The sequence below is a fragment of the Leptosomus discolor genome, chromosome 1, assembly GCF_034619465.1.
Source record: "Leptosomus discolor isolate bLepDis1 chromosome 1, bLepDis1.hap2, whole genome shotgun sequence".
NCBI lineage: Eukaryota > Metazoa > Chordata > Aves > Leptosomiformes > Leptosomidae > Leptosomus > Leptosomus discolor.
Window position 1 is genome coordinate 86,675,117 of NC_141391.1, and position 24,384 is coordinate 86,699,500.

A 24,384-nucleotide genomic window follows, 5' to 3' on the forward strand; every position below is an offset into this window, starting at 1 on the left:
GGTGCTTTGAAACCCAGAAATTGGTTTCCTTTGATTTTTTTTTTGTTGTTATTAAGTTAGAAGTAAAACTTTGTCAAAATCACACATCTGAAAGATAATTTCTTTCAACTCCACTTTCATTCTGTATTCTAAAGCGAAAATAAAAGAATACATTGCTTACCTCTTTTTCAAAATCAGAAGGAAGAAGCTTGACAAAGTTATCTGGAAACACACCTCGTCTGCCATTGAGTTCTCCTTCCCACCAACCCACATCAATGCAATCCTACAAAATAGTAGAACAAAATGAAAACACAGTGTGCTTGTGTGCTGAACAAATCTGTGTGCTGAAGTGCTCTTTTGCATAATGTCCTGCCTTTTTGCAAGAACATGACAATTTACTGGAGTGCCAGGTTAAAAAAGGTAATCTACCAGATAAAAACTTCAGTAATCACCCCACATCACGTTATCACATGGAACAGCTAGGAAAGAACAACAAACACATTGTAAGAGCTCAACAGCTTGTCTGTGTCTAAAGCAAAATGCTATTTCACCATTTGATCTATTAAACCACCAAGCACTTTGAGAATGTATGATACTATTTCTGTCTAACTTCATTTTAAAGAAAGACAGTAACTTAATTAAACATCATACATCCCAGAGGGTAAAAAAGCTCCTTTATTTCCCATACTTTCAAGAAAAGCTCGACACATTAGAATTCCTTTTGAGATTATTAAATTTCTTCACAGTCCAATAAGGAAGGCATTATACACCTGATCACTATCAAGCATCACCTTTTCCTGCAGTATTTTTGAGCAGCACAATGCAGAGTGTGTCGCGAAACAACATATAGCTAAACATTCTCAATAAGTAAACTACTATATCAGTAAGTCTAAATGACAAAAAAATTAGTACAGCTATTTCGGTAATGAGTAGTAACAGTAATAGAAGCCACAACCATTTCAGAGAAGGTTAAAATTGTTCCTTGTGTCCTGGATGGTAAGCTCCATGTTCACTTATTTTTGTATTTGCAAAAGAGAATACTTCCAGTTGAGAATCCCCACGTTCTTCTTCCCTGAAAGCTGTAGTTGAACTAATTCAGCTGTTTTCCAAAACACAATTATGGAAACGTCACCCATTGTCTGCTCAGTCTTAAAACCATTTCAGCCAATTTTAGCAGCTGGCACGGCACCAGGCTGGTCAGCCTTTCTACCCTGTTGAGCAGTAGCCCTAAATCTTCATGTGGCTCAGAGCCATGCAGTATCACGCACCTGAGACATGAGGGAAAGGGAAATCCCACAAATACTGCATGGGTTGGACACGACAAAAAATCACCAGGGATCCCCCTATTCTATGACGGCCAGGGCTAAACAGAGTTGGGTTTACAGCTTGGATCCCATATCACCTGGCAACATTAGCCTTAAGCAACCACTGCAGCACCACTGCTACAGATCTGGACTGACCAAACTGGCTGCGCACCTGCTAGGTATATCCAGCTGTCCTGGTACCAGAACCACACTGGAACGGCTCAAGACTTTAACATGTGGGACTTGATGATCTTAAAGGTCTTTTCAAACAAAAATGATTCTATGATTCTATGTTGGATGTTCCTGCTGTAACATTTCTAATTCAAGCCTGTGGAAACTCTCCCTGATTTAATAAAGTACTTTTGCTTTTCAAAAAAATCACATTTCACCACTGTTCAGATGAGATCAGTTGAAATATAATGCTTATAATATAAAGGGTGGGTGTCAAGAGGATGGGGCCAGTCTCTTTTCAGTGGTGCCCAGTGACAGGACAAGGGGCAACGGGCACAAACTGGAGCACAGGAAGTTCCACCTGAGCATGAGGAAAAACTTCTGTATTCTGAGGGTGGCAGAGCACTGGAACAGGCTGCCCAGGGAGGTTGTGCAGTCTCCTTCCGTGGAGATACTCAAAACCCACCTGGATGCAGTCCTGGGCAACCTGCTGTAGGTGAACCTGCTTTAGCAGGGGGGTTGGACTAGCTGACCTCCAGAGGGCCCTTCCAACCCCGACCATTCTGTGATTCTGTGATTCTGTATTTGAGCAGCTGTGTTCTCCAAATACTCAGTGGTACCGATGTAGGGCTAACAGTTCTATCCTGGGACATGGTCACTGTTCCAGGTCATCCTGCAGTGAGGATTCTCCATCACTCACTGCTGCAGAAACTATGTGGTTCTTTCCCTGCAAAGACTTTATCTGGGCTGTGGAAAACAGCATGATAATGTACAAAGCTGGCTCATTACAAACACCTGTCTCTTCTTGCTTTTCAATAAAGCAAGAAAGTACGAAAAGCTGTAGATCTGGAACAGCAGAATATAAGGACGAGAAGGAACAGAGGGGTACGGCTATAATAGAAATAGGCAAGCGTGGGCAGGCAGTTTAGGAAAAAAGCAGAGGCAACAACATACACTAACAGTTTTTCACAGAGAAAGCTAGAAAAATTGGATAGAAGCAAATTGAACAGGCCAAACACTACAAGCCTCATATATGCTATGAGGCAACATCTCTCCAGAACAGCACTGGATCAAGGCGTCCAGAATCTTAACATTCTTGTAGTGTGAGAAAATAGCTTTAAAAACACGAAGCGGAACTGTGTGCCTCAACAATGTTTATTTACACAATTTGATTGTGAAGAAATACCTGTTGGGCAGTATGTGTAAAAGCTCTGGGGTTAAAAATGACACATGCTCAAATCAGTCACTGTTGTAGCCATTAAAAGACAGATCTGTTGTTTTTTTCCAAGATGAGTATTCAAAATGAGCGAAGAAAGACCCTAAAATACTGCCACTCTGATCTTCATTGCATCAACTGCCTAGGAACAATCATAGCATGCCCTCACAATTTAGAAAAGTTTTGAAGACAATTGCTTACAAAGAATCCATGCACTACAGAAGTACAGAGGGGAAAAAGAAAAGAGGAAACGAGTATTTCTTTGTCTAGAAGATGTAAACATCAATTTAAATAGGGAGAGGATCCACTGAAAAAAATCTGAATGTGAATGGGCAAGAAAAGATTGCATGATAATACATGCATACAGAACAGCCTTATTGTTACATTTCTATGATATCATTTGTTTCAGCTGCTACAGGGATGAGAGAATAATGCAAGTTAGCTTAATGAGGTGTACTTAATACCAAAAGAAGTCTTAAAAATACTGTTCACAATGACTGTGCTTGTCGGTAGTTTTCTGTAACTTATAATGCATAAACATTGGTTGATATTTGAGAGAAAACAGACTAGCATTAAAGAAGATCACTGCTTTTCTGTTTGGAGGGGGGGTGTGGTTTAAATTATTTTTCTGTTCTAGGCTTTTTATTTAACTTACGCAGTCCACCTCATCTCCTGAGATAGAGTATATGCTAACAAAACAGACAAGCTAACAGCCTGGTTTCTTGCATCGTGTCTGTTTTGCATCTTTCTTTTTCCTCCTTCTGATATCTCAATATTTTACTCTGATATAATCTGTTCCTGATCTATAAATGCAGGCACTGAACAATCCTTTCATTCTTTTTCTGGTCATTTTCTCTCATGCTCAATCTGTGCTTTTCTCTTGCATTCTCCCTTCTCTTTAGCAGGGTGGCCTTCACCAAGGACACTTACACTTTCTAGACCTTCCCAGGAGTTATTTAGGAGGTATTTACCAGTTCCGTCAGACTGTCAGGCCTTTGTTAGTGAACAGGGCTGATTCTTGACTAGCTGATGTTTTCAAAATATCCGTGGAGTGAATGCAGGGCTCCATGAAGGATCGAGATAATCAGCCAGTCATGCATGGCACAGGCAGGCGCTGTGCAGGATACTCTTACCGCAGAGCCAGCACCCCTCCTCATTCCTGATGTGAAGGCACCCTCCCACTTGGCTCTATCTACTTGCGCAGCCTAGTAATCAGTGCACTCAACTGTTCTATCACATGGCGTGTTTTATAATGCCCTCCACCCCCTACACTGCTAATCTGAAATTGCCAAAACATTTATGACCCAATTTAGATTTTGAAAAATATTAAGAATAATTCAAGCGTTCAGAGATTAAAAGCTTGTGCTTCAACTGATAGCACAGCTTAGTGCTAGCTAATAATCCTGACTACATAACACACAACATCACATATATTGGTTTTATGTCGGATTTTTTTACGCTCCTAGGAAACACAAATCTTACTGCTACTTCTTCATTTTATTAACACACACGAATTTTGTATTCAATGCTTTTTTTTAAAGCTCATTTGTTTTCATGAAGATGCTGTTTGTGTTACACGTTCATTAATCCTGAACAGCTGTGGGTTCGCTTTTTTCTCCTTTCCAGCTTGTCACTCAGGCTTATGCAGCCAACCACCATGCTGCATTTTTTTTTTTTTATACAGCAAGTAAAACTTTAGGCAATGTCTTTTTAATTTTCTCATTTACTTTATTTCCCAGAGGAGGCTTCTGTGTCACTGAGCAAAAGGACAGAAAGAGATCTCAGAAATTAAAAGCTACAGATGAGATCTGGTGAAGAATCTCAGCGGCGGTGCCCTCCTGCTACCCACAACAGCAGGCTCACTATTCCTCAGCAACCTCTGGAAGCCCACGTATGATGCTGGTAGCAGGTACATCTTCATCATGAGACAGGCTGCCACACAAGGATACCCGAGTTACAGCTGCACAAGCTGCCTCAAGTACTAAGAAATGACAGAGCTATGCAGCATAGTCAAGGCAATATGATCAAAACAATGTGGCTGCCTGTGAGCATAGAGTAAAAGCTGCTTCAACACTTCTAGATCACCATCAGCCATGCAATGCCAGTCATATTATCTTTTCTAATGTATCTTTGCATGTTCAATGTCAGCAAAATGGCTGTAATTTCAAAATGCAGATTTTATACAAAAGCTGTCAAGCTATTACAATCCAGTATCGATATTCCAAAATTTATTAACAAACCAAGTGGATCTCTGCTTTATCTCCATGTTATCCTGCCAGACTCATAACAATGTAAACAGACAAAAACAGACGCTGAAATATTCCAGAAGTTCTATGAAAAAAATGTATTACGATTACTAAAAGTACATCTTAGTTTAACTTAAGAAAAAAAAAAGGAAAACAAAAGATTTACAAAACTGAAAAGTAAGACAGAGCCAGAAAGTAGAAATTGTGTTTGACAGATACTACAGTTCATGCAAGTTAGGTGGTAGCTAAGCCAACATTTAGCTACTGTAAAAATTGGCTTGACTCAAGAGACTAGACTCATGTACTCATTGCAGTGACAGTGCAATCAAATACCTTAGAGAAATCCACTGCCAGTTCACATTGCTAAGCCTGTTTTCATTGTTCAGGCAGAGGCAGATTCATGAAACAAAAGAAAACAAAAATCTGGAGGGAAACATCAACCTTTTCTCATTGAAACACAAATCTTGATTTTATCCTCTTTTCCAGTGAAGTAGTTTTGCTTCAAAATCTTGTCTCTGATGAATTTAATTCAAGTGACTTTTTAGAGAACAAAGTAAAGGGAGGGAGGAGAGGCAAAATGAAAGAAGGCTTGAAAAGATCTCTATGGCAGAATCAACATTCATTCTAATTCCAAGCTCAACAGATCCCAAATAAGTGATAATAAACTCAATACATTGGATTTATTAGCAACCTTTATTTTGTAGTAACTATTAGGGTAAAGAATTGGACAAAACATAGTGATGAGGAAGACAGAAAGGTTGAGGATTTTTTGAGGAGGAATTTTTAAACTTTGTAACAAATAACTATTACACAATATATAAGGTACTAAAATGTCAACCTGAGCTGGAATTCTTACTAAGTCAGAAAAATATTGTAAGAAGAAAGTGTAAACGTGGGAGAAATGGCAACTACAAGAAAACCAGAACACAATTAGCTTTTGTCAACATGTTGCCAATAATTTTAAGGGTATACACAGGTGAACTAAAACCCACTAGTCCTCTTCTTGACATGAGGGAGAAAACTATTCTTCATGTAATCAGAAGTGAGACATGTGAGCTGTGAAGAAAATTGTAAGAGGGAATCACCGAGATCATCGAGAAAAACGATTTTTTTTTTCAGAAGAGAATATTAAAAAAACAGAAAAGAAGAAAACAAAATACTAACCCAAAACCGATGATAAGACAAGAAAGATAAGAACACAGCTCCACTCTGAAACTTTTGTCTGTGGTGACTAAAAGAGTAGAGGCAGAGCGGGGCAAGGCTGGGAGAAAGAGCCATGACTGGAGACCAGAAAAAGCCGTGCAAAGGTTTTTTAACATACAGGCAAAGAAAATTTCCATTTGGAGCCCCAGGTTTTTCATACTGTTACTGAATGTAAGTGAAATATACTGAAATACTAACTAGGGTTGACAGCGTAAGACCATAGCTTAGTCTCCTTTTAGCAATTTCAGTGAACCTGTAGCCACTCTCATACTGGCTAAGAAAAGCCATAAAACACTGGAGTCGTGCTTCCTCCTCTTCTGGGTGAAAATATCACAACACTGCTTGGTCTCTTATGCACGCAGTATCCTACATTAACAGTTTCGCTTAGCAGCAGAACTACTGCTCTTGCATTAGAGCAAACACTGTACTGTTCCTTCTCTCAGTGCTCTCAATCCAACCGTAAAAAAGCCAAAGCCAGTGGAGATTGAACAAAAATCCCCAGCACAATGTGCCTTATACCACGTAGTCTTACAAATACTCCACTCATGGCACAGAAGCAGCTGTACCTAGACTGACACTGACAAGACACTAGCCCTAGTCATCTTCCCAGTATAGGAGTACAGCTGGTTGCAAGACAAGAACGCAAGCTTCCCTTCAGTCAAACACCATCGCTGGTTTTCTTTGGTGGTAAAACAGATGACAATGGAGGTTGATAAGGCAGAGCTGTCAGTCTCCTGCTACCTTGATCTCCAGTTTACTAGCTGATACTACATTCAAGACCACAAAATTAAAACATGCAAGCTCATACCCGGCAGGTGACACATCCCTCTCATGCTGAGACGTGTCCCAGCTATGAGCCTGATGGTGACAGATCGCCCTTTCATACAAACATGACTGAACTCTCCCTCCTGGAAATGCTCACAGCTTCACAGCCTCTCCCTCTGCTCCAAGTAGGCAGGAGTTTCACACAGCCCAAACACAGAGGGGGTTTTATTTCATATAAAGCTCGCTCTCTTAAAAACCAGGCTTGGTTATTATAGCCAGGTTTACTTCCAGCCCATGCTGCTACTTGCACTCTAGGCCTGAGCTGGATGAAAGGATCACGAAGGCAACCAACACTTTCTCTGAAAATGGAAAGCAGCACTTCTGGTTGTGAATATATTGATCAGAAAAATTCACAATGTAAATTTTAAAAATTATTTTGCTAGGAGTCAATAAAGCATACAAGATTAATGTAATTTAAATGTCGGATGTGCCAATCTATGTTTTCTTCCAACTACTATGCATTATTTTACTTTTTTTCTTACCTGAAGCCACTTACAGGAGGGTTACTATGTGCTGAGACTGTTCTTAATCACTTAAATAAAAATCAGTAGCTACTTGGCTCTCTGTTCAGTTATCATTATAATTTTTCTCTTGCCTATGTTCAGAAGCCCACTGCTCTGGTACGTGGATCATTGTTGAAGCTGGCTGCAAATGCACTCAAGATTGCATGTCTTCTCCAGCATCAGCAGCTGCCTGAAACTCACTGGGAACCCACCAACAGCTGAGCAACTTCTGCAGCTTTATCAAAATACATGGAAACCTGAAAGTATCTGAGCAATGCTGGTAGGGGCTCCCTAACCAACCTATTCAGCCACTCCACGAAGTACAGCACTGCCACAGCTGGCAGCACACAAGAAGCATAATAAAGGGTTGCAAGAGATGCAGGAACAGTTTTACGGCCAGGCAGGTATCCACTGCTTCAGCCACATTTTCCATTTATTTTAGGGGCAAAGATGCTTCCTGCCATTTCCTCCAAAGCAACCAGGCCTTCAAGGCAGCACTCGCTCCCTCGTCTCTTGCTGCCTTTGGAAGGACTGACCGTTTCAGGGCGTGCCACAGCCCAAGTTCACCTCTCTTCCTCCCTAAGCTACCTTCTAAGCTGCCCCTAGCAAAGGGGAAGGCTTTTGTTGGTAAAAGAGAGGTTTTTCCTATTCCCCAAGGTCCCAAGACAAGTAACAAGTTATGTATTTATTTTCTCTCCTATCCATGACTATAACCACGGCTGCATAAACTCTTGAAGAAATACGTCTGAAAAAGGCTGATCTTCTCATCTGTAAATAGGACTTCTGTTTTTCTGAGGGAGCTCATCACTGTGCAGGCTGGTCCTCTGGACATGCTGATACTTTGTAATACTGCCAAAACACCAAGCCATGGTTTAGACATCAACCTGTAACTGCTCAATTTTCAACTCTTCTAATTAAAAGGTTTTGATATAGAAACATTTCATCATACAGATTTCATCATTGTAGCTAGGCTAGAAAGCAATGGCAAGAACAAGACCAAGCAGGTCCTCAGAAAAGGTAGCTGCAAAGTATGTGGTATGCATACACTTGCAATGCTCAGGTAACAAGTTTGCTGCTTATGCCAGTAGATGCACTTGCATGCATAGTCATCATTTATGGAGATCTTCTAAAAAACTGGCCTACGAGAATTATCTTTTTAATTTAATGTTTATAGATTACTAAGCTTAAAATACCCAATTGGCAAACTAAATATACAAAGTAAAAATTTGGACAATTCAGAATACTGAGATACACAGTAACAGTCCAGGGTTTGAAAAAGTGAAATTTTCATGGTAGGATACCACAGTTTCAGAGAAGTCTCCACTAGAATACATAGTTCCTTCCATTATTTAAAAAAAAAAAAAAAAAAATCCTAGCAGTCGGCAGTTGTAGTCATCAAATGTCTGCTTTCCTTCTGCCCTTGTAAAGTTGGTTCTCATCAAGAAGAATGTTGAGCTGGTAAAATCCCATTATTCAGAAAGCCAGGAATACCTCTTACACTTGCACTGACAATTTTCATATGTCAGCTCTGCTACCCTGCTCATTAAATTACTACTACCCTCATTGTAAACATCTCTCTAGCAGTCTTTCCACAACTGATAGCCAACCTCATAATTTAAAGAAAAACAAACCACCTTTAATATGTCTATAGCACTTTTCAGGACACTCTCCATACACACAGAGATATAAGCAAGATATAAAGGCTTCCGAATTCGAGGACTAAAGGCCTCATTGAAGGACAAATCTGAAGGACGAGCACTCTGCCATTCAGCCCACCCATGCAGAGCACCCATGGGGCAGCACTGCTGCCTGTCTCTGGGCTCAACTGCAGCACTGGGGCCAACAGGTCCCAACTCTCACAAATGCTGGAGAAGGCCACAGGACAGGCTCTCTGCTATTTAAAGTTGGTGTATGATATCATTGGGCAAACCAAATAATGTGCGAGGAAATTTCTAGGGTTTTTTTTACTCCATTATTTAATAACTGCCTTGATTTAAATATATGGTCAGGTGTCAAGTATCAGCATTATTTTAGTACCTTTGAAATGAACTAAACAAAACCTGACCTCACACCACAGCAGATCTTCATTAATACAACCTTGTCACTGGGGGGAAACACCAGAATCATGTTAAAGCCGGGTGAAAAAAGCAGTTTAATAATATTCAAGACTGTTTCCTTAAAATTTCTTAACTACATTCAGTATCATGATGTTGATACCAAGACATAGCATTCTCAAAATCCAGTTTTATTTTTAAAGTGAAAAAATAATTTCTTTTAGAGTCTTCATAAATTCAGCAGAAACGTAATTGTAGAATCTGGCAATAAGGCAGAATGAATCTCTCAACAACTACCTGATCCAAGTTCATTTAGATCAAAGAGTGCAATAGACAATAAACTAAGTCTTCTGAGGCAGTTCTGGAGAACACCCATTTTCCCCTTTACATACACTTTTTTGCAAATACTTATACATTATGAAATACCAAAAGAAAAGTATGAGAGGAAACCTCCCAGTCTGGCTCTGTTTGGCCCCTAACCCAGGGATTTATCCTGCTCGGGTCCTCAACCTATGTCCCAAAAGTCCCAAATCTTGCATGGATCCTTCCCAGCTCCTGTCAGTTCTGATGCCCAAACCAAAGGGAACCTTACATCTGATAATGCCCGTTGCATCTTTGAAAGCTTAAGAAGTAACACAGGTAAATTTCTCTTTATCCATAAGCTCCAAGGCTCTACTAAGAATTTACCGTGACAACATTGATGGAAGGAAATGGTAGAGACTGTCAGCATTCAGACATTATTTCAGCTGTGGTTACACTACTCTTTCCAGACAGTGTTTTTTACTGGAAAGTACAAGAAGAAGATACCTCTCCAGAAGACATAGTCTGTTTAAGAATTGGCAGAAGTTATTTGGCCCTGCAAAAAAGAAACTGTCTGAGAATAATGAATGACCTGCAATATCCAGGACATTAGAGGATCTAGCAAACCAGATACATTTTGTCTGTTAAATCCCTTTCGGACTAGATCTAACCTTTTGACTTTACCCTCCGTGACTAAATAGTTTAATAAGTAATGAAGCTGAAACGCTTCGATGAAGTATTTGTACAAACAGGAAAAATTACGTTGCTCATTGAACAAAACAATCTCTTCTGGGGATTCATTTCACTTCCAATGTTCAGTCAGCAGAATATAATAGAGAAATAAATATGTTCCATGTCATAAAACTCTAGCGCCCCAATACTGAAATTAAAACTACATTAGACGACAAACACAAAAGGTGGTGCTAGTAACAGACATAATTTATGCCTCTGACGAGCCAAGATACTTATGTAATTACTTTTTTTTTTTTATTATTTAGAACGGTTAGAAAAACATAGAACAAAACATTTGAAGGATTATTTAATGCCATTACTTAGATCACAGACATCTTAGGACCAGGGTCCTAATTACAATTACTAACTATTTGGCACTATATGTGCATTTTTACTTTCCCTTTATATAGCTCTCCCTACTGTGAAAAGGTTGGACTTCAGATAATACCATCAAATCAGCAGCTGAACCCAACATTCTATCTAAAAGAACGGATGAAGCTAAGCAGTGAGTCTAAAGCCCTCACTGTGAGCAATAATCACAGTTTTTGAGAAGCCTCAGGATTTCAGTGATATCTTTTGTAAGCACATGGCAGAAAAAAATTTCTTTCCTTTTTATCTTAAAATATGTCACCTTTTTAGATTAGCTTGGCTGTATTAAACATACCTACAAATAAACTTAGCTCTTTTCAAATGGCGTAAAACTTGAAGCATTGCAGGCACAGGGGATCCTGCTGCTTCGCCTACATAGCTTGGCATGAACTTCCATTTATCAAAATTAAAATTTGGGACTTCCCAGGAACAACAGAATCCCTTCCTCTGAAGGTACTGCTGTACCACTGCAATCAGCGATAATGAGAACAGGAAAAGAGAACTTCAGTGTGTACTTAAAAAAAATAAAAATTATAAATATACTAACATGAAGAACATTCAAGTGCTGGCTGCTCTCTTCTTCCCTGTACTAATCTCAGGCTTCACAGTTTATATAAGTGCTCAGCTCAAACATCAGTGTTTCAGTAATGTTTCTAAAGATATCAGTGAAATGTAAGCTGCACCTGGTACCTTATTAAACATATTGTCAGGCTTTATCTCTACACAGACCTTACTTAATGCCCCACTGCTAATCACAGCAGCCAAGAAAAGCTGCAAGATATTAATAAGTGTTAAAAAAGCATCTAAAAGTCTTGGCCAAGGATAAGGTTCAGGCAAGAAGAAAGATGAGAGGATAATTACAGTCTGTTTTCCCTATAACTTATTGAATACATCAAATCAGTTTAGAAAATTAACATATTTATCTATTTGATCATCAGTGTCCCCACAGGTTTTATATAACTGCTTATATCACTCATATGAGGAAACACTCATGTTTCTATCCAACGACACAAGTTTTACCCCAGGCACTTGCCACACACGTTAACAGCACGTCAAAAGGGTCTCGTCCTGCAGGACCTACCCCAGCTACCATCCCGCACGGCACCGTGGCTTGGAACCCAGCCCAAGTCCAAACCTTCTCATTCCCATTAGGTCAAAACCTTCAGAGGAAAGTTTCAGGTCAGGGAAAAGTGACCCTACTGCTAAGCCGGTCTCTCTGCAGGATGCTGAGGGCAGGGGCAATCCCGCTTCTTGTATCACCCTTCCCTACTCATGCGCCCCTGCATGTCCTGTAGCCAAGGTTGCCAGATGCAAGGCAAAAGGGCAGGAGCAGAACCACCCCTTTCAGCAGCCGCCCACCACCAATCAGGTAAAACTGCACCCTCAGCATGGACACATTCCAAAATAATTTCTTGTATGAAATCAGCAAATTCGGTACGAACAGGTTTCTCAGCCAGCTATGGAGGTGGGATGTCTTGGGGGAAGAACTGGTTCTGAGCATAGCATAGGGAGCAAGGAACACAGAAAGCAGATTAGGTATGGCTATTAGGTCTGGTTAAAGATGTGTTGAATAATTCATAGTTATCTCAGGAGAGAAAAGGGCATGCATCGAGACCCTTTATGGTATTGTTCTCTCTGAAAGAAACGCCTATTTATTTCCAAAGACAAGCATTAAGTGCCTTTCTTCCTTACAAGCTATTATTTAAATACAAAACATCACAAAGGCTTTCTTAAAGCTATCATAAAAGCATTCCTAAAGCTGGAAGTTACTTGATGTTCACTTACTGTATTTCTTTCAGTTTCTGTATGCAAGATTGTTGCAGAAGTTACAAATGCTCAAAATATCTTGTACTAAAACCCCAAATAGGGGCATCTGCGTGACTAAATATTTACTGTCAACAAAAACCCACGGTGTTCCTCTGACAGAAAGCCATTTTCATGTCTTATTAAACCAGACTGTATTTTTCCCTTCATAACCTAAATTTTTGTATTGTTATATTGGTAAACTCATTTCTAAAAATGAGATAAAAGCTTTTAGCTGTCAATCAAGGAAAACCAAAATTACGTGAATGACTGTCATGAAATATGACTACCTTCTTTCCTTCTTTCAAAAGAGTCAACCTTATCCTACCACACTTCTGCTTTGAAAACTTCTATTTTCTTGGCCAGCTAGCTTTATTTTTAATGACCTAAAGTATTATCACTCTTTTTTTTTTCACCCATAGAGTGGAAAATACCAAAAACTTCTTAATATGGAAAAATGAGTTACACTATCTACCTGTTTGCTCATACTGAAAGAAAAACTGAAAGTCTTCTCACTCCTCCACATATTTCTGTAACCGAGGGTTGCAAAATATGCGTGTGCTGTTTGCAATTAAAAGCATACAGAAAAATTCAGCAATGAAAAAAACCCCCATGGAAACAAATGCAGGCAACAGACAGGTTTCTACCCTAGTGACACCACAAGCTAGTGAAATGTCCAATTAACATCCAGCTTCCTTCCTCCTCTATCACACTGTCTGGTTTCTGCTCCTTCCCCTGTTCATGGCCTCAAATCACTGGCAAGACTCTTGTACATAGCACTTACTAATTTCATCCCTTTAGGAGCCTCCTGCACCCGTCAGAGCAGCTGTTTTCCTTCACAGCCCTACCCGGCCGAGTTCACCTTGGCAATCGCTCAGCAAAGAAAGTGCTCTGGACAATTACCTCCCGAACCAGGATGAGCATTTAAAGATGTTGTAAGAGAGAAAATCAGGAGAATTGTTTTGGCGAAAGGGCCGTGACTTGGGTAACTGTCTATAAACACAATGAGGGTGAAATTAAGTGCCTAACAACGACCCTAAGAATTGGAAAATATTAAGTGCTCCACATTAGGACAGATTTCATATTTGAACACTGAAAAATGCACAGAGCAGTCACTGCAACAGTGAAAACATGACATTATGAAAGAGACTATCAAGACTGAATCTCATTTCATTGTTTCCTTATACCCTTCTGCTCTCCTGTACTCGTCTGTTTTACCACTTGATTGCATGTGCTTCAGGGCAGGGATTCACTAAATATACAGCATTTTGAACCACAAAACTTGCAAATCTCACAGTAACACTAAGAACAAATACTACCTTTGCAAAAACTGGTTGCCATTATGCTTATTTTTAGAAACTAGGTTTATGGCTCTTCTTTCCCCAACACAGAATTAAGCACTACAAATTAGATTGCCATTAAATATCTGGATTATCATTAAATATCTAGACCAGATAATTTGTCATGTAAGTCCTTCACTCGTGATAGGCATTATCCTGTTGTGTCTTTTAGGATACTGATGCATCAGCTTTCCCAGTACTATTTGAAAAGCATCAGCAAGATTTTTGGGAGGCTGTACATCACTGTTGCTTTCTTCTTCACCTCATTAATCCTTCAGACAATGTTGATGAACACGAGGAGGCTGGACACCCTCCATGATACTCGCCTCCTCATGAAAGTTCCTTTGCAAAGTCAGAAAGGACCCCCTATTATGTTCACCCATCACTTCAGTGTAACATGTTCCTACCACTAATGCCACACATTCAGCTGTTAGCCTGTAGCAGGGGAAGAAAGGCTTTGCAATCCAGGCAGGTGGAGACCAAGAGAAAGCCAGGTGGGATATGCAGAGCAAGGCACAAGATGATTATTCCAGCTGATATATCGACACCTACTAATTTCAACATCTTGTAAACAGAGAATTAGCAGAATTGCCACTGATACTGACCTCCACTGCTCCTACTCCAATAATAAGGGTTCAGGTGAGGATTCTCTTTTCAAATTGGCAATGATTTTTGAAGTAGTTAATTTTATTTATCCAGACCATTTTCATCCTGGGAACAAAGTGGTCTTTACTGCCTAGGTAGATTGATGCAGTGCTATGGAATCTTTCACACTCTCACAAGTAAATCTGCTTTCAAATGAGTGCACAGCTGCCAGTGTGTGCTCGATGTATTTGCTTTGAAATTATTTAGCTATTACTATTGATTCCTCACACAGGTCATTTTCAGTAGGCCAGTGAAACCTCCAGGATCCTACGTATTTTGTCAGAATTTATTAGAGCTACTAAGAAATCTGTAGTGTTTGTATAAAGAGTCTTTATTAATACTGGAAAGTAGCCTACAGCAGCTATATCTAAAAGTGCTGGAATGAAAAATCCTAGAAGATTTTCAAGATGACAGCTGAAAATGTCATGTGAATCTTCTGCTGCTTAAAAGCAACTCTATTTATTACAAGTACAATCTCCAAACTCAGTATTTGAGCACAATAAAACACCTGAAGGACAGCCTCACAGTGCAGTCACTACCAGTGTTCTCGTCCTTACCCAAATGCCATCAGGAACATTTTGAAGACATTAAAAAAATTACCTAAGGAACACAAATGTTTGACATTAAAAAGAAAAACCTACATGGTCAATCTCATGGCCTCTTGCCCTTCATATCTTTTCAGCTTATGAACGTATCTTATCATCAAATTGCACAACAATCACCTTAACTGTACAAGTAAAATTACTGTATTTTGCTTTTCATTCTCTTTCTTCCAAAGGTATATTTTTTTAGACCCCTTTTTGCAAAGCAAAGGCACCAGGTCCACTGTTTTATTGCCTTGAAGATGGAGTCTCTACCTTCCTTTACAACTCTGAGCAATGTTTTTTGGTCTTTTATCTTTTAAGTATTTCGCGTGAAGGAATTAAAGGACTATCATTTGTCCACTTACATTTCCAGTAATTAATAAAACCTTTTCTATCTATCTACAAGGGTATTTGCTTCACTGGTGAAAAACAGGAGAGAAAAACCTTTTCTAGAAATTTCTGGAATACATTTATGTGAAGTTAGTTTCTGCTTTTCTTTTAGTCATTTAGGTAACTTTTAACCTATGATAAAACAACTATTACTACCATATGTTTGGACTCTATGTTATGGTGTATCTTTTCCATGATTTAGGTCTATATGTTTCATCAAAAATTGACTCGATATGCTGTATACTCTGCAATTATTTTTGGCTATCGTTCTTGCATAATGCCATCCTTCCCCTTGTACCTCCCAAAATACACACCATTCCGACCAGCAAATGATCAGCCTCTCCTGACTCATTTCAGTGTCTAAATAAAACTTACCAGCACGTTCTCCAAGTGACTAGGGAAGTCACTTTTGATTCAGCAAATCCATTCAAAGTATTCTTTAGCTATTTCATAAAAAATCTCAGATGTTCAAATTCCCTTATCATTGAGGCCTACAGGAGAGCTCTGATCAGCTTTTGATTCAAGATCTCAACAACCATCAAAACAGAGTGAGAACTTGAAACAGGTTCTGCCAAGGCCATGACAAAAAAACACTGGTTTGTTCTTTATATTAGCTAGATATTTGATGATCTTGAGAAAGGGACTTCTATAGCTAATGTAGCTGAAAAAAAGAGAAACGTGAGATAACCTTATCCCTTTTATCTGCAAGGGCATTGTTAAAACGGTGATTTTGAATTTTGCATTTACGATACTACTCCTTTGTAATTCTTTCCACAAAATAAAATTTTAGCATTTTAAGATGAATACCAGACTAACAGCTTCCACACAAACATATTCTCACATGTGCATGCACAATAGACAGGCTCTTCTAGTAACTTATCATTTAGCTCATTTAAGTCCCCTTCCTCCTAGCACCTATCAAGTGCTATTTCATCTTCACGCTTTTAAGATTCTTGTAATGCTTTTTACCTTATTTTCATGAGATTTCTCTCCCATTCTTGTGTCAATCACTCATTACTTCAGTCACTTCCACACATTCTCACCAATGCCACTGTTTGCAATTAAATGCAAACTAAATACGAGTTAAAATTGCGAGTCTTCAACATTCCCACAGATCTGGCTGTGTGAAAATAGATTAGTCTAGTGAGGGACTTTTCATACTGAGAATTTATATCACTTTCTGCTTTCATGATTTCAGCAAAATATATTATTTTATGATGATGCATCTGTGGTTGTAGGAAGTACTACAACACCCATCTCTTTCTTTGAAAGTAACAATCTTCTCTCCTTGGGTCTAAGTAATTGGGAAGAACAAATTCTAATACTTTCCAGCATAGAAAGCAAACCCCGCAAAATAATTTCTTGTAAACAGATTAAAAGAAACTCTGTAATGTGATAGCAAAGCAAAACCATGGTAATAATTTCTGAAGTATTCCATATGTTTCTATTTAATTCCTCTTAGTATGGATCACTAACTGGTTATGGAAAGCACTCTCTAAGCACAGTGATTTGAATTCTAGGTAAAAGGCAACTTTCTGGCAGAAGCCATTAGTGGGTAGAAAGGTGAGGCTGACATTGTTACTGCTGACTAAAAGAAAAATTACAACAGACACCTCCTTCAGAAGATCCGGACTAAAATAAAGTTACTTTTTTTGCATGGAGGAGATCCCCCTGTTTTCAGAACTCTACAGCAAGGACCCTGACTCGCCATCACTTGAATTTTATTTTTTAAATCGTCTGTTAAAAACAGATCAAAAACCCCGCAAGTCTGACTGCAATGAGGTCTGCAAACCAGAAAAGGATCTGCTGAGTGCCTGCATGTTAAGCACTGTTTCTTCAGTACCTCAAATTAGTTCAGACACAGCATAAAAAAGCATCCACAGAGAAATGCCAAGCCTTTTTGCATTGAGATCCTCCACTCTCTAGAGGCATGGTTTTAGGTAATTGTTGATAGACATGTGACATACCACAGTAAAAGGAAGAAAACTGAATAAAATGTCTTCAGTGGCTTGATACAATCAGGCTGAAGAGTAGGACAGGGGGATCATACTAGAGAATATACTGACAAATTTCTCCCTGCATGGTTAGGAAAACTGATCAATTCAGTCATATCATCAGCTCAGTCATTATAAAACACAAGTATCCTTCCACTGTGGGGCAGAGGCAGCAGGAAGAAAATGGGAAAAAGCAAACAAATGAAATCTCATATTGAAACCTCAGCAAAGTAACTGTCTCTTTATCTATGTACGCTGAAGAACACAGCTCCACCTGGAGACCAGCCATCTCAGAGAATAAAATCAACCTGGTCAATAAAGCATAAAGTGGAGCGGAACAACATCTTAAAAGCCTTTTCCATGATCAGAGACACTGTTAAATAGCCACACAAGAACATTTGAAATCAGGCAAAGCCAAACAGTTTTCAAGACAAGCTAAACAAACGTATCATTGAGTGCAAGTCATTAAAGGATATTTAATGTACACAATTTATATCCTAAATTTGCAGTTTCTCCTCCTACTAAATGTCTGATTATTTTTCCTTGGTTACATGTATATTCTTCAGGACAAAGAAGATGTCCTCTACGATTACAAATAGCTTAGTATATAGCAAACACTACCTCAGATGTATTTCCCAAGGTTTTCGGGACTTTCCGCCCAGGTGGCAAATTGCTCAGTCAAGTAACAATTTCTTACAGATTATCAATTATAGAATCCATTCTTTCACCTTCATATAAGCACAAACAACAACAGCACTAGTGTGCATCATTACAATTCGTCTTCATAATGCAAAATCCACAGCCTTTTCTAGTTTGCAGCTTTTTTTCCCCAAATACTTATGTCCAGCAGTCAAAAACATTTAAACAAACTACAGTCTTTAAACAAGAGCAAGAAATTGAGTGCACCTGAACTATAATCCATCCTTTGTAACATGGTGCACAGCTCTTCTGAAAGAAAACCAACTGTTTACTCACCATCTTGCTGTACAGGTTTTGGAAATTTAGTATAAATCCTGGCACTGTTATTTAATTTTCTTGTTTATTCTCTAGGCTTTTATGATTGTGACAGGGATCAATTTACAATTTATGTATATCTGGCAGCAGATTCAAATTAAAATTAATTGTATAAACTTGTAAACTCAACAGTACATGTCTGCTGTTCTTCACTTAACATTATCAAGGTAAGTCTTTAAGCACAAAAGGAAGGGAGATGTAGGGCTCTCTGAAGTCTATGTAACGTTTCATTGTCAAACTAGCATTGTTTTAGGAAGGTCTGTCAAAGGCACAAATAAAGACTTTATGGCAACTGAATGATGCCGATTTCAAAAACTGGATCCCTGCTTATAGGACAAAAATGTTGCTTTTACCTTACTGATAAGTGTGACGACATCACCTTCTCGGATTGTGAGTTCATCATCATTCTGTGCTTCGTATGGAAATATGACCTTGCAATACTCCTTGGCTGAAAGGAAGAACATTCGATGTGATAAATTATCACTTTACAACAACTGCTTATCCAAGTGTGAAAATCTTCATAAAATGTTCCACGAGTGTCTCTTCGTACTGCTTTATTTTCTTGCCATCTTTTTGTATTTTAGTCCTTCATGAGCAGTATGAAATATTTAAAAAACTGCACGCTGATGAGCATTCCTGCACACGTCATTCAGGGACTTGGCTCTGTAGCCGCTAGAACCATTATCTCAAATGAAATTGCTCCAGACAGCAACCTGCCACAAACCATTTCCCTTAGAGTAAACCTGTACCTGACATTTCCTTCAACAGTTCCACTGGTACAGCCTTCCACCAGATCACGTAAATTGGAAGCATAAAGGACCCTGTAGGTTGACATAGCTTATCTATCCCCTGGTGTGAAAGAAAGCAGGTATTTCTGAATCTATAAAGATGATAAAATAATAAATAATACATTAATAAATGTAAAGGCCTTCATACCTAAACCTTCTGTACGCTCAGAATAAAAGACGAGTTTTGAGTATCAGTCTAAACTTTCCTCTTCCCCTTTCCCTTTACTGTCTATAAACAAGACATCACCTCAGCTTTCATCTGAAAGATACAGGAGCCAGCACTCCTACTCAGAAATAAAAAGCAGTTGTAATGAAAAGCAGTTGTCACAAAAAGCAGTTACTTAAAACATGTTGCTGTGCAACAGACAACGTGCCTTACAAATAAAAAGGGAATATGTATTCCAGCTGTTAAATAATGTATAAAAAAATGTGATACTCTAAGACAGCAGGTTTAAAAAGACCAAAGAAACACGCACAGAAATATGGACACTTTGTAGAAGGGCATATGACTTTGTAGAACTGTTCACCTCACTTCAGATGTCTCAGTTTTGATGACCTCTACCTCTAGTGAACTGTCATGTTCAATGCAGAGAAACAGGCACTTGCAGGCCACAGAAGTTTAAATTAATTTGAAACAACAGGACTTATTTCTTTATACTTACTATAAAGAGAACCTGCATTACCACACTTATGGGCATTTGAACCTCCACTGAGGAGGTCAGTTCAGCTGCCCAGACACTAAGTGCCATTTCAGACACTCATGGGTATGCAAGATACATGCATGGTTGGCTGATACAATGCACAACTTACGGCAGAGCCAGATCCCTCTGGCCTGGCAGCTGAAGGCAAGCCAAAATACTCTGTGGTATCTCAAACAGCTCCAGATGCAGGCTAACTATTTCAGCCCCCAGGGTTGAACCTGGTATCTGGATTCAGATTTGGGCACCTGATGTTAGAAACCCAACTGTCAGTGACTACACTTGCCCTACAGTCAATGGAGATCAAGTCACAAAAGTGAGCGAAGACTTGAGAGCTGCTCTCACCCTAAAAGGAGAGCTCTTCACCCTAAGAGTAGACACCTACATTTGATTAGCTGAATCACACTCTGAACTCCCTGGACAGCTGTGACAGATCACCAGGACCCATAGGAGCCCAGACACATATGTAGGTAGAAACTTAGGGCTCTGACTCAGAAGCTGCATCCCAGATGCTCATGTTTAGTGACAGGAACATCAATCTCAGATAAGCAGCCAACACATGTGCACATGAAGGGTTGCATGAATGGGGAAGACAAAAGCTCTTCTCCAGTTCACACACTGCCACTCAGAAATGGCATGAATTTTATGTGGCGCTGGTTCAAGTAAACAAGAACTTTTTGGGCTTCAGAGATTTATTTTCCTGAGCACAAAAATTGAAATTTATCCACAATCATTAGCAGTTGGTTTTCTGGCCCTGCCCTGTACTGGGTCTAGCTAGGATGGAGTTAATTTTCTTCACAGAAGCCTGCATGTGTATTTTGGATCTGTGACTAAAATGGCATTGATGGCACACCAGCCCTTTGGCTAGTGCTGAGCAGCACCTGCACAGCGCCGAGGCCTTCTCTTCTCACCCAGTCAGGAGGCCAGGGGTGGGCAAGAAGCCGGGAGGGGACACAGCTGGGACAGCTGACCCAAGCTGAGCAAAAGGATATTCCATGGTGTCATATCACCTCCTGCTCACCAATAAAAAAGGGTAGGCATGGGAGGTGTGGTCTGGGAGGCAGCCATTGCTTGGACATGGCTGGGCATTGGTCTGCTTGTGGTAGGTGGTGAATGATTGCCTTTGCATTGCCTCTTTTTTTCCTCTTTCATTCACATATTACACTGTCTCTACGCATGAGTTTTTCTTGCTTTTGCTCCCCCTATTCCCTCCCCTATGGGGGAGCAAGTAGCTAGGTGAAGCTTAGCTGTTGGCTGGGGTCAACCCACCATACTCTCTCTGACGTCTCTGAAGAAAAAGAGTCAGATGAAGATAATGAATACGATCTTTGAAAAAATATGAGCAAGGGAAAAATAAGCCTCTTTCACTGTTTCTGTGAGCAGGGAACACTGTCAAATAAACATTTGGTAACATTGCCAAATGACTGGGCATGTGAGAACCACCATGTCACAACTCAGATTTCAGGTGATGAAAGCGGTGTCTAACTGCTAATTTATTGCATTCTGGAGGAAGGGTTTGGATCTCTCTTCATGGACCCAGCTAGGATGTTTCACCTGCCCACTATCTTGTCTTCCAAGACAGTATAATAACATTTTGTGTAAAAGCTGCTGGGAAGTTGAAACATACTGACTCAGGTCTGGTAGATGCAGAGCAGAATGTAAAAGAAACATGAGATTCCGCACATTTTTACACTTCAGTGTGTACGCTCCCTTAAATAATCATGGGTGGGTTTTTTCCCATTCTGAGAGCATCAGCATCCTAACAAACAGCTTTATTAAATAATAGATTCAGTTAATTAGTACAGAGATGATGTAGATATAATACTGTACTGAAGAAGCTGAGTGCTGCATACTCAGGGAAGTCTCTAGTTACCAGAAACAGGCTTAGCACCTCTTTTTGGGGATAAAGAACAGAAGCCAGGCTGGGTTCTTGGATGCAAACACCACCTGGGCCCAAGGAGGATCGTTCCTGAGTATGCATTCTGAAGTACATAAGTTGTTCCTCCATTCATTGTATAATCTATACGTTGTAAATTACATGGGAAGTCAAGCACAATGCACAGCTAATCCACAGAGAAGAAAAGCCACTATACCACAGTAACGGTACTATTCTGAAAGGATGCCGGTGGTGCAGCTCTCACCCAAGGCATGGATGAATCCCACGTGTTTCAGGTTCAAGAATGCTTTGAACAGCAAGTGCCTCCAGGTGGCTCGTGTATCCTGAATCCTATAAAAGGAAATCCTCCCTCAACCCCCCCTTGCTATTTGAAGACAGCAAATTTGACTCATCCTTCAAGATGAAGACCCCGACAGACAAGAGTGGAGAGAAGGTTGTGGTGGCAGCATCTGAAAAAGTCAGCTGATAATCAGGAAAGTAAGTGCTCTCTTTTTTCCTTTTTTTTAAGCTTTTCCTCTAAAAGTATGTGTCACTGTGGCTCTCACAGTATAGGGCTGGCAAAAGCACTAAGACTTTAACCAAAGAAATCACAGCCTTTCACACACAGCAAATGGCTATGCATCTTCGTCTTCTAGTTTTGATGTCAAGAATGGTGTTCTCCAATGACCTGTCCGCCCTCCCCACAAAGCTCTTACCTTTTTTCCTTTCTTTTTTTTTTTTTCTTTTTAAATACCCAGATAGCAGAGAAACAAGGAATTGAACTAGAGAAAAACGTCAAAAACCCGATCAGCCAAATGCTGATGCAGTTCATGAAGAGCCAGAACATAATCTTATGAGAGACACAAGAGCGAGCTGGGGGAGGCTCATGGCCACCCTGTGCTCTGAAGGCTGACACAAAAACACAGGGTGAAGGTACAGCCGCGGAAAAAAAATAATCATGGTTTATGTACAGTAGAAGTCTGGACTCTTTGAGCACAATTCGCAGCGACATACACTAAATCAAGACATTCCTCTGCCTAACAAGGACCCTATGGATCACGCTGCAACAGAGACAGGTCTCAACAACATGGATAGGTTTGGAACAATGTAAGTGACTGGACAAAGTCAGCTTTCAAACTCCTCCTAAGGGAATGGTAGACCAACATGATTTAAGTACGTAAAAGCAAAGCCAACAGGACTCAAAAATATGTGAACCTTTAAAATCAGATTAACAAAAACAGAGAAGAATCTAATAGGTTATGTCACTTTGCTACTAAAATTGTCCTTACTGAGCAGAGCACAATACCACAAGAGAACGTAGAAACACTTAATTTCAACAGTTACATTTAGATAGGTAGGAGGAAAAGATAAAAGGAAACTCTAATTTCAGACTCATCATTGTAGAGACCACACTGGAAGCTGCTGAATTTGAGGGCTTTCCAAGTGAAAATAAAACCCACCAAAAAAAACAGAGGTCAAAACAACATATCCTATTACAAACCTGGTAAACAGATTTAAGCAAAATTAAAGCTTCAAATTGAGAGACCAATTAAAGCTTCAAATTGAGAGACCAAGCATCCCTCAATTGTAGATGATAAATCTCATTTTTACATCAGATATCCAAGGCTGCGTTTATACATCACAGATGGTTCTTCCAGAAGTCTCTTTGTTTTCCTCTGATCTGAAGAAATTTGAAATAGACCTGCTAATAAAACTCCCAACAGCAGACATCTTGGAAACAGTAAGGGAGCGGAAAGGATTCTGTTCATGAGCTTTTCAGTCCTCATTTATTAATTCAACAATAATTCACTCTGTCAGACCACAGAGTCTCTCTCTGGCTACTCACAGCTCCTCCCAAGCAAACAAGAACAACCTGCCATAGGCAACGGGCATTGCTCAGGGAACTGAGTGAGCGGATAAACCTTACAGCATATCTTGCAACTCAAACAGGCTGGACCTAATGCAGCATGTTCAACTTCTGGCCTGACATATTCTGAACTGAGAGGGCTTGGGCTAGGTATAATCCCATTTGAAAACACGTACCCTTGCCTACATCCTACGATTCTTGAATTGTACTGTTCCAACTAGAGTAGGTACAATGACAACACAACAATAAGCATCTTCTCTGCTCATGTCCCTCCTAGTTCCGTCCTTTGGAAGGAAGAACAAAGCCATTGCTAGCTTCTCTAATGCTCCCCAAGGGCTCAGGGTGATATGCAATTCCCCTTCCCAGCATCATCCTTGTAGCTCAGAAGTTGGAAGAAAAAGCAGCAGCAAACCAGATATCTATCACAAGTGGTCTGTCCCTGCTCACACTTCATTGAGGAAAAAGTCTCAGGAACATCCTAAA

At 39.7% G+C, this 24,384-nt stretch overlaps 1 protein-coding gene across 1 annotated transcript in view; it reads right to left on the reverse strand.

The window, feature by feature from the left end:
- SH3KBP1 (SH3 domain containing kinase binding protein 1) overlaps positions 1-24,384 on the reverse strand; it is a 209,237-nt gene that overhangs the window by 36,553 nt on the left and 148,300 nt on the right. The window contains exons 10-11 of the mRNA XM_086482058.1: positions 19,026-19,120; positions 161-262 (exon numbers count right to left, since the gene is read on the reverse strand). Coding sequence (XP_086338184.1) covers positions 161-262; positions 19,026-19,120 — 197 coding nt within the window. The remainder of the gene's footprint in view (positions 1-160; positions 263-19,025; positions 19,121-24,384) is intronic.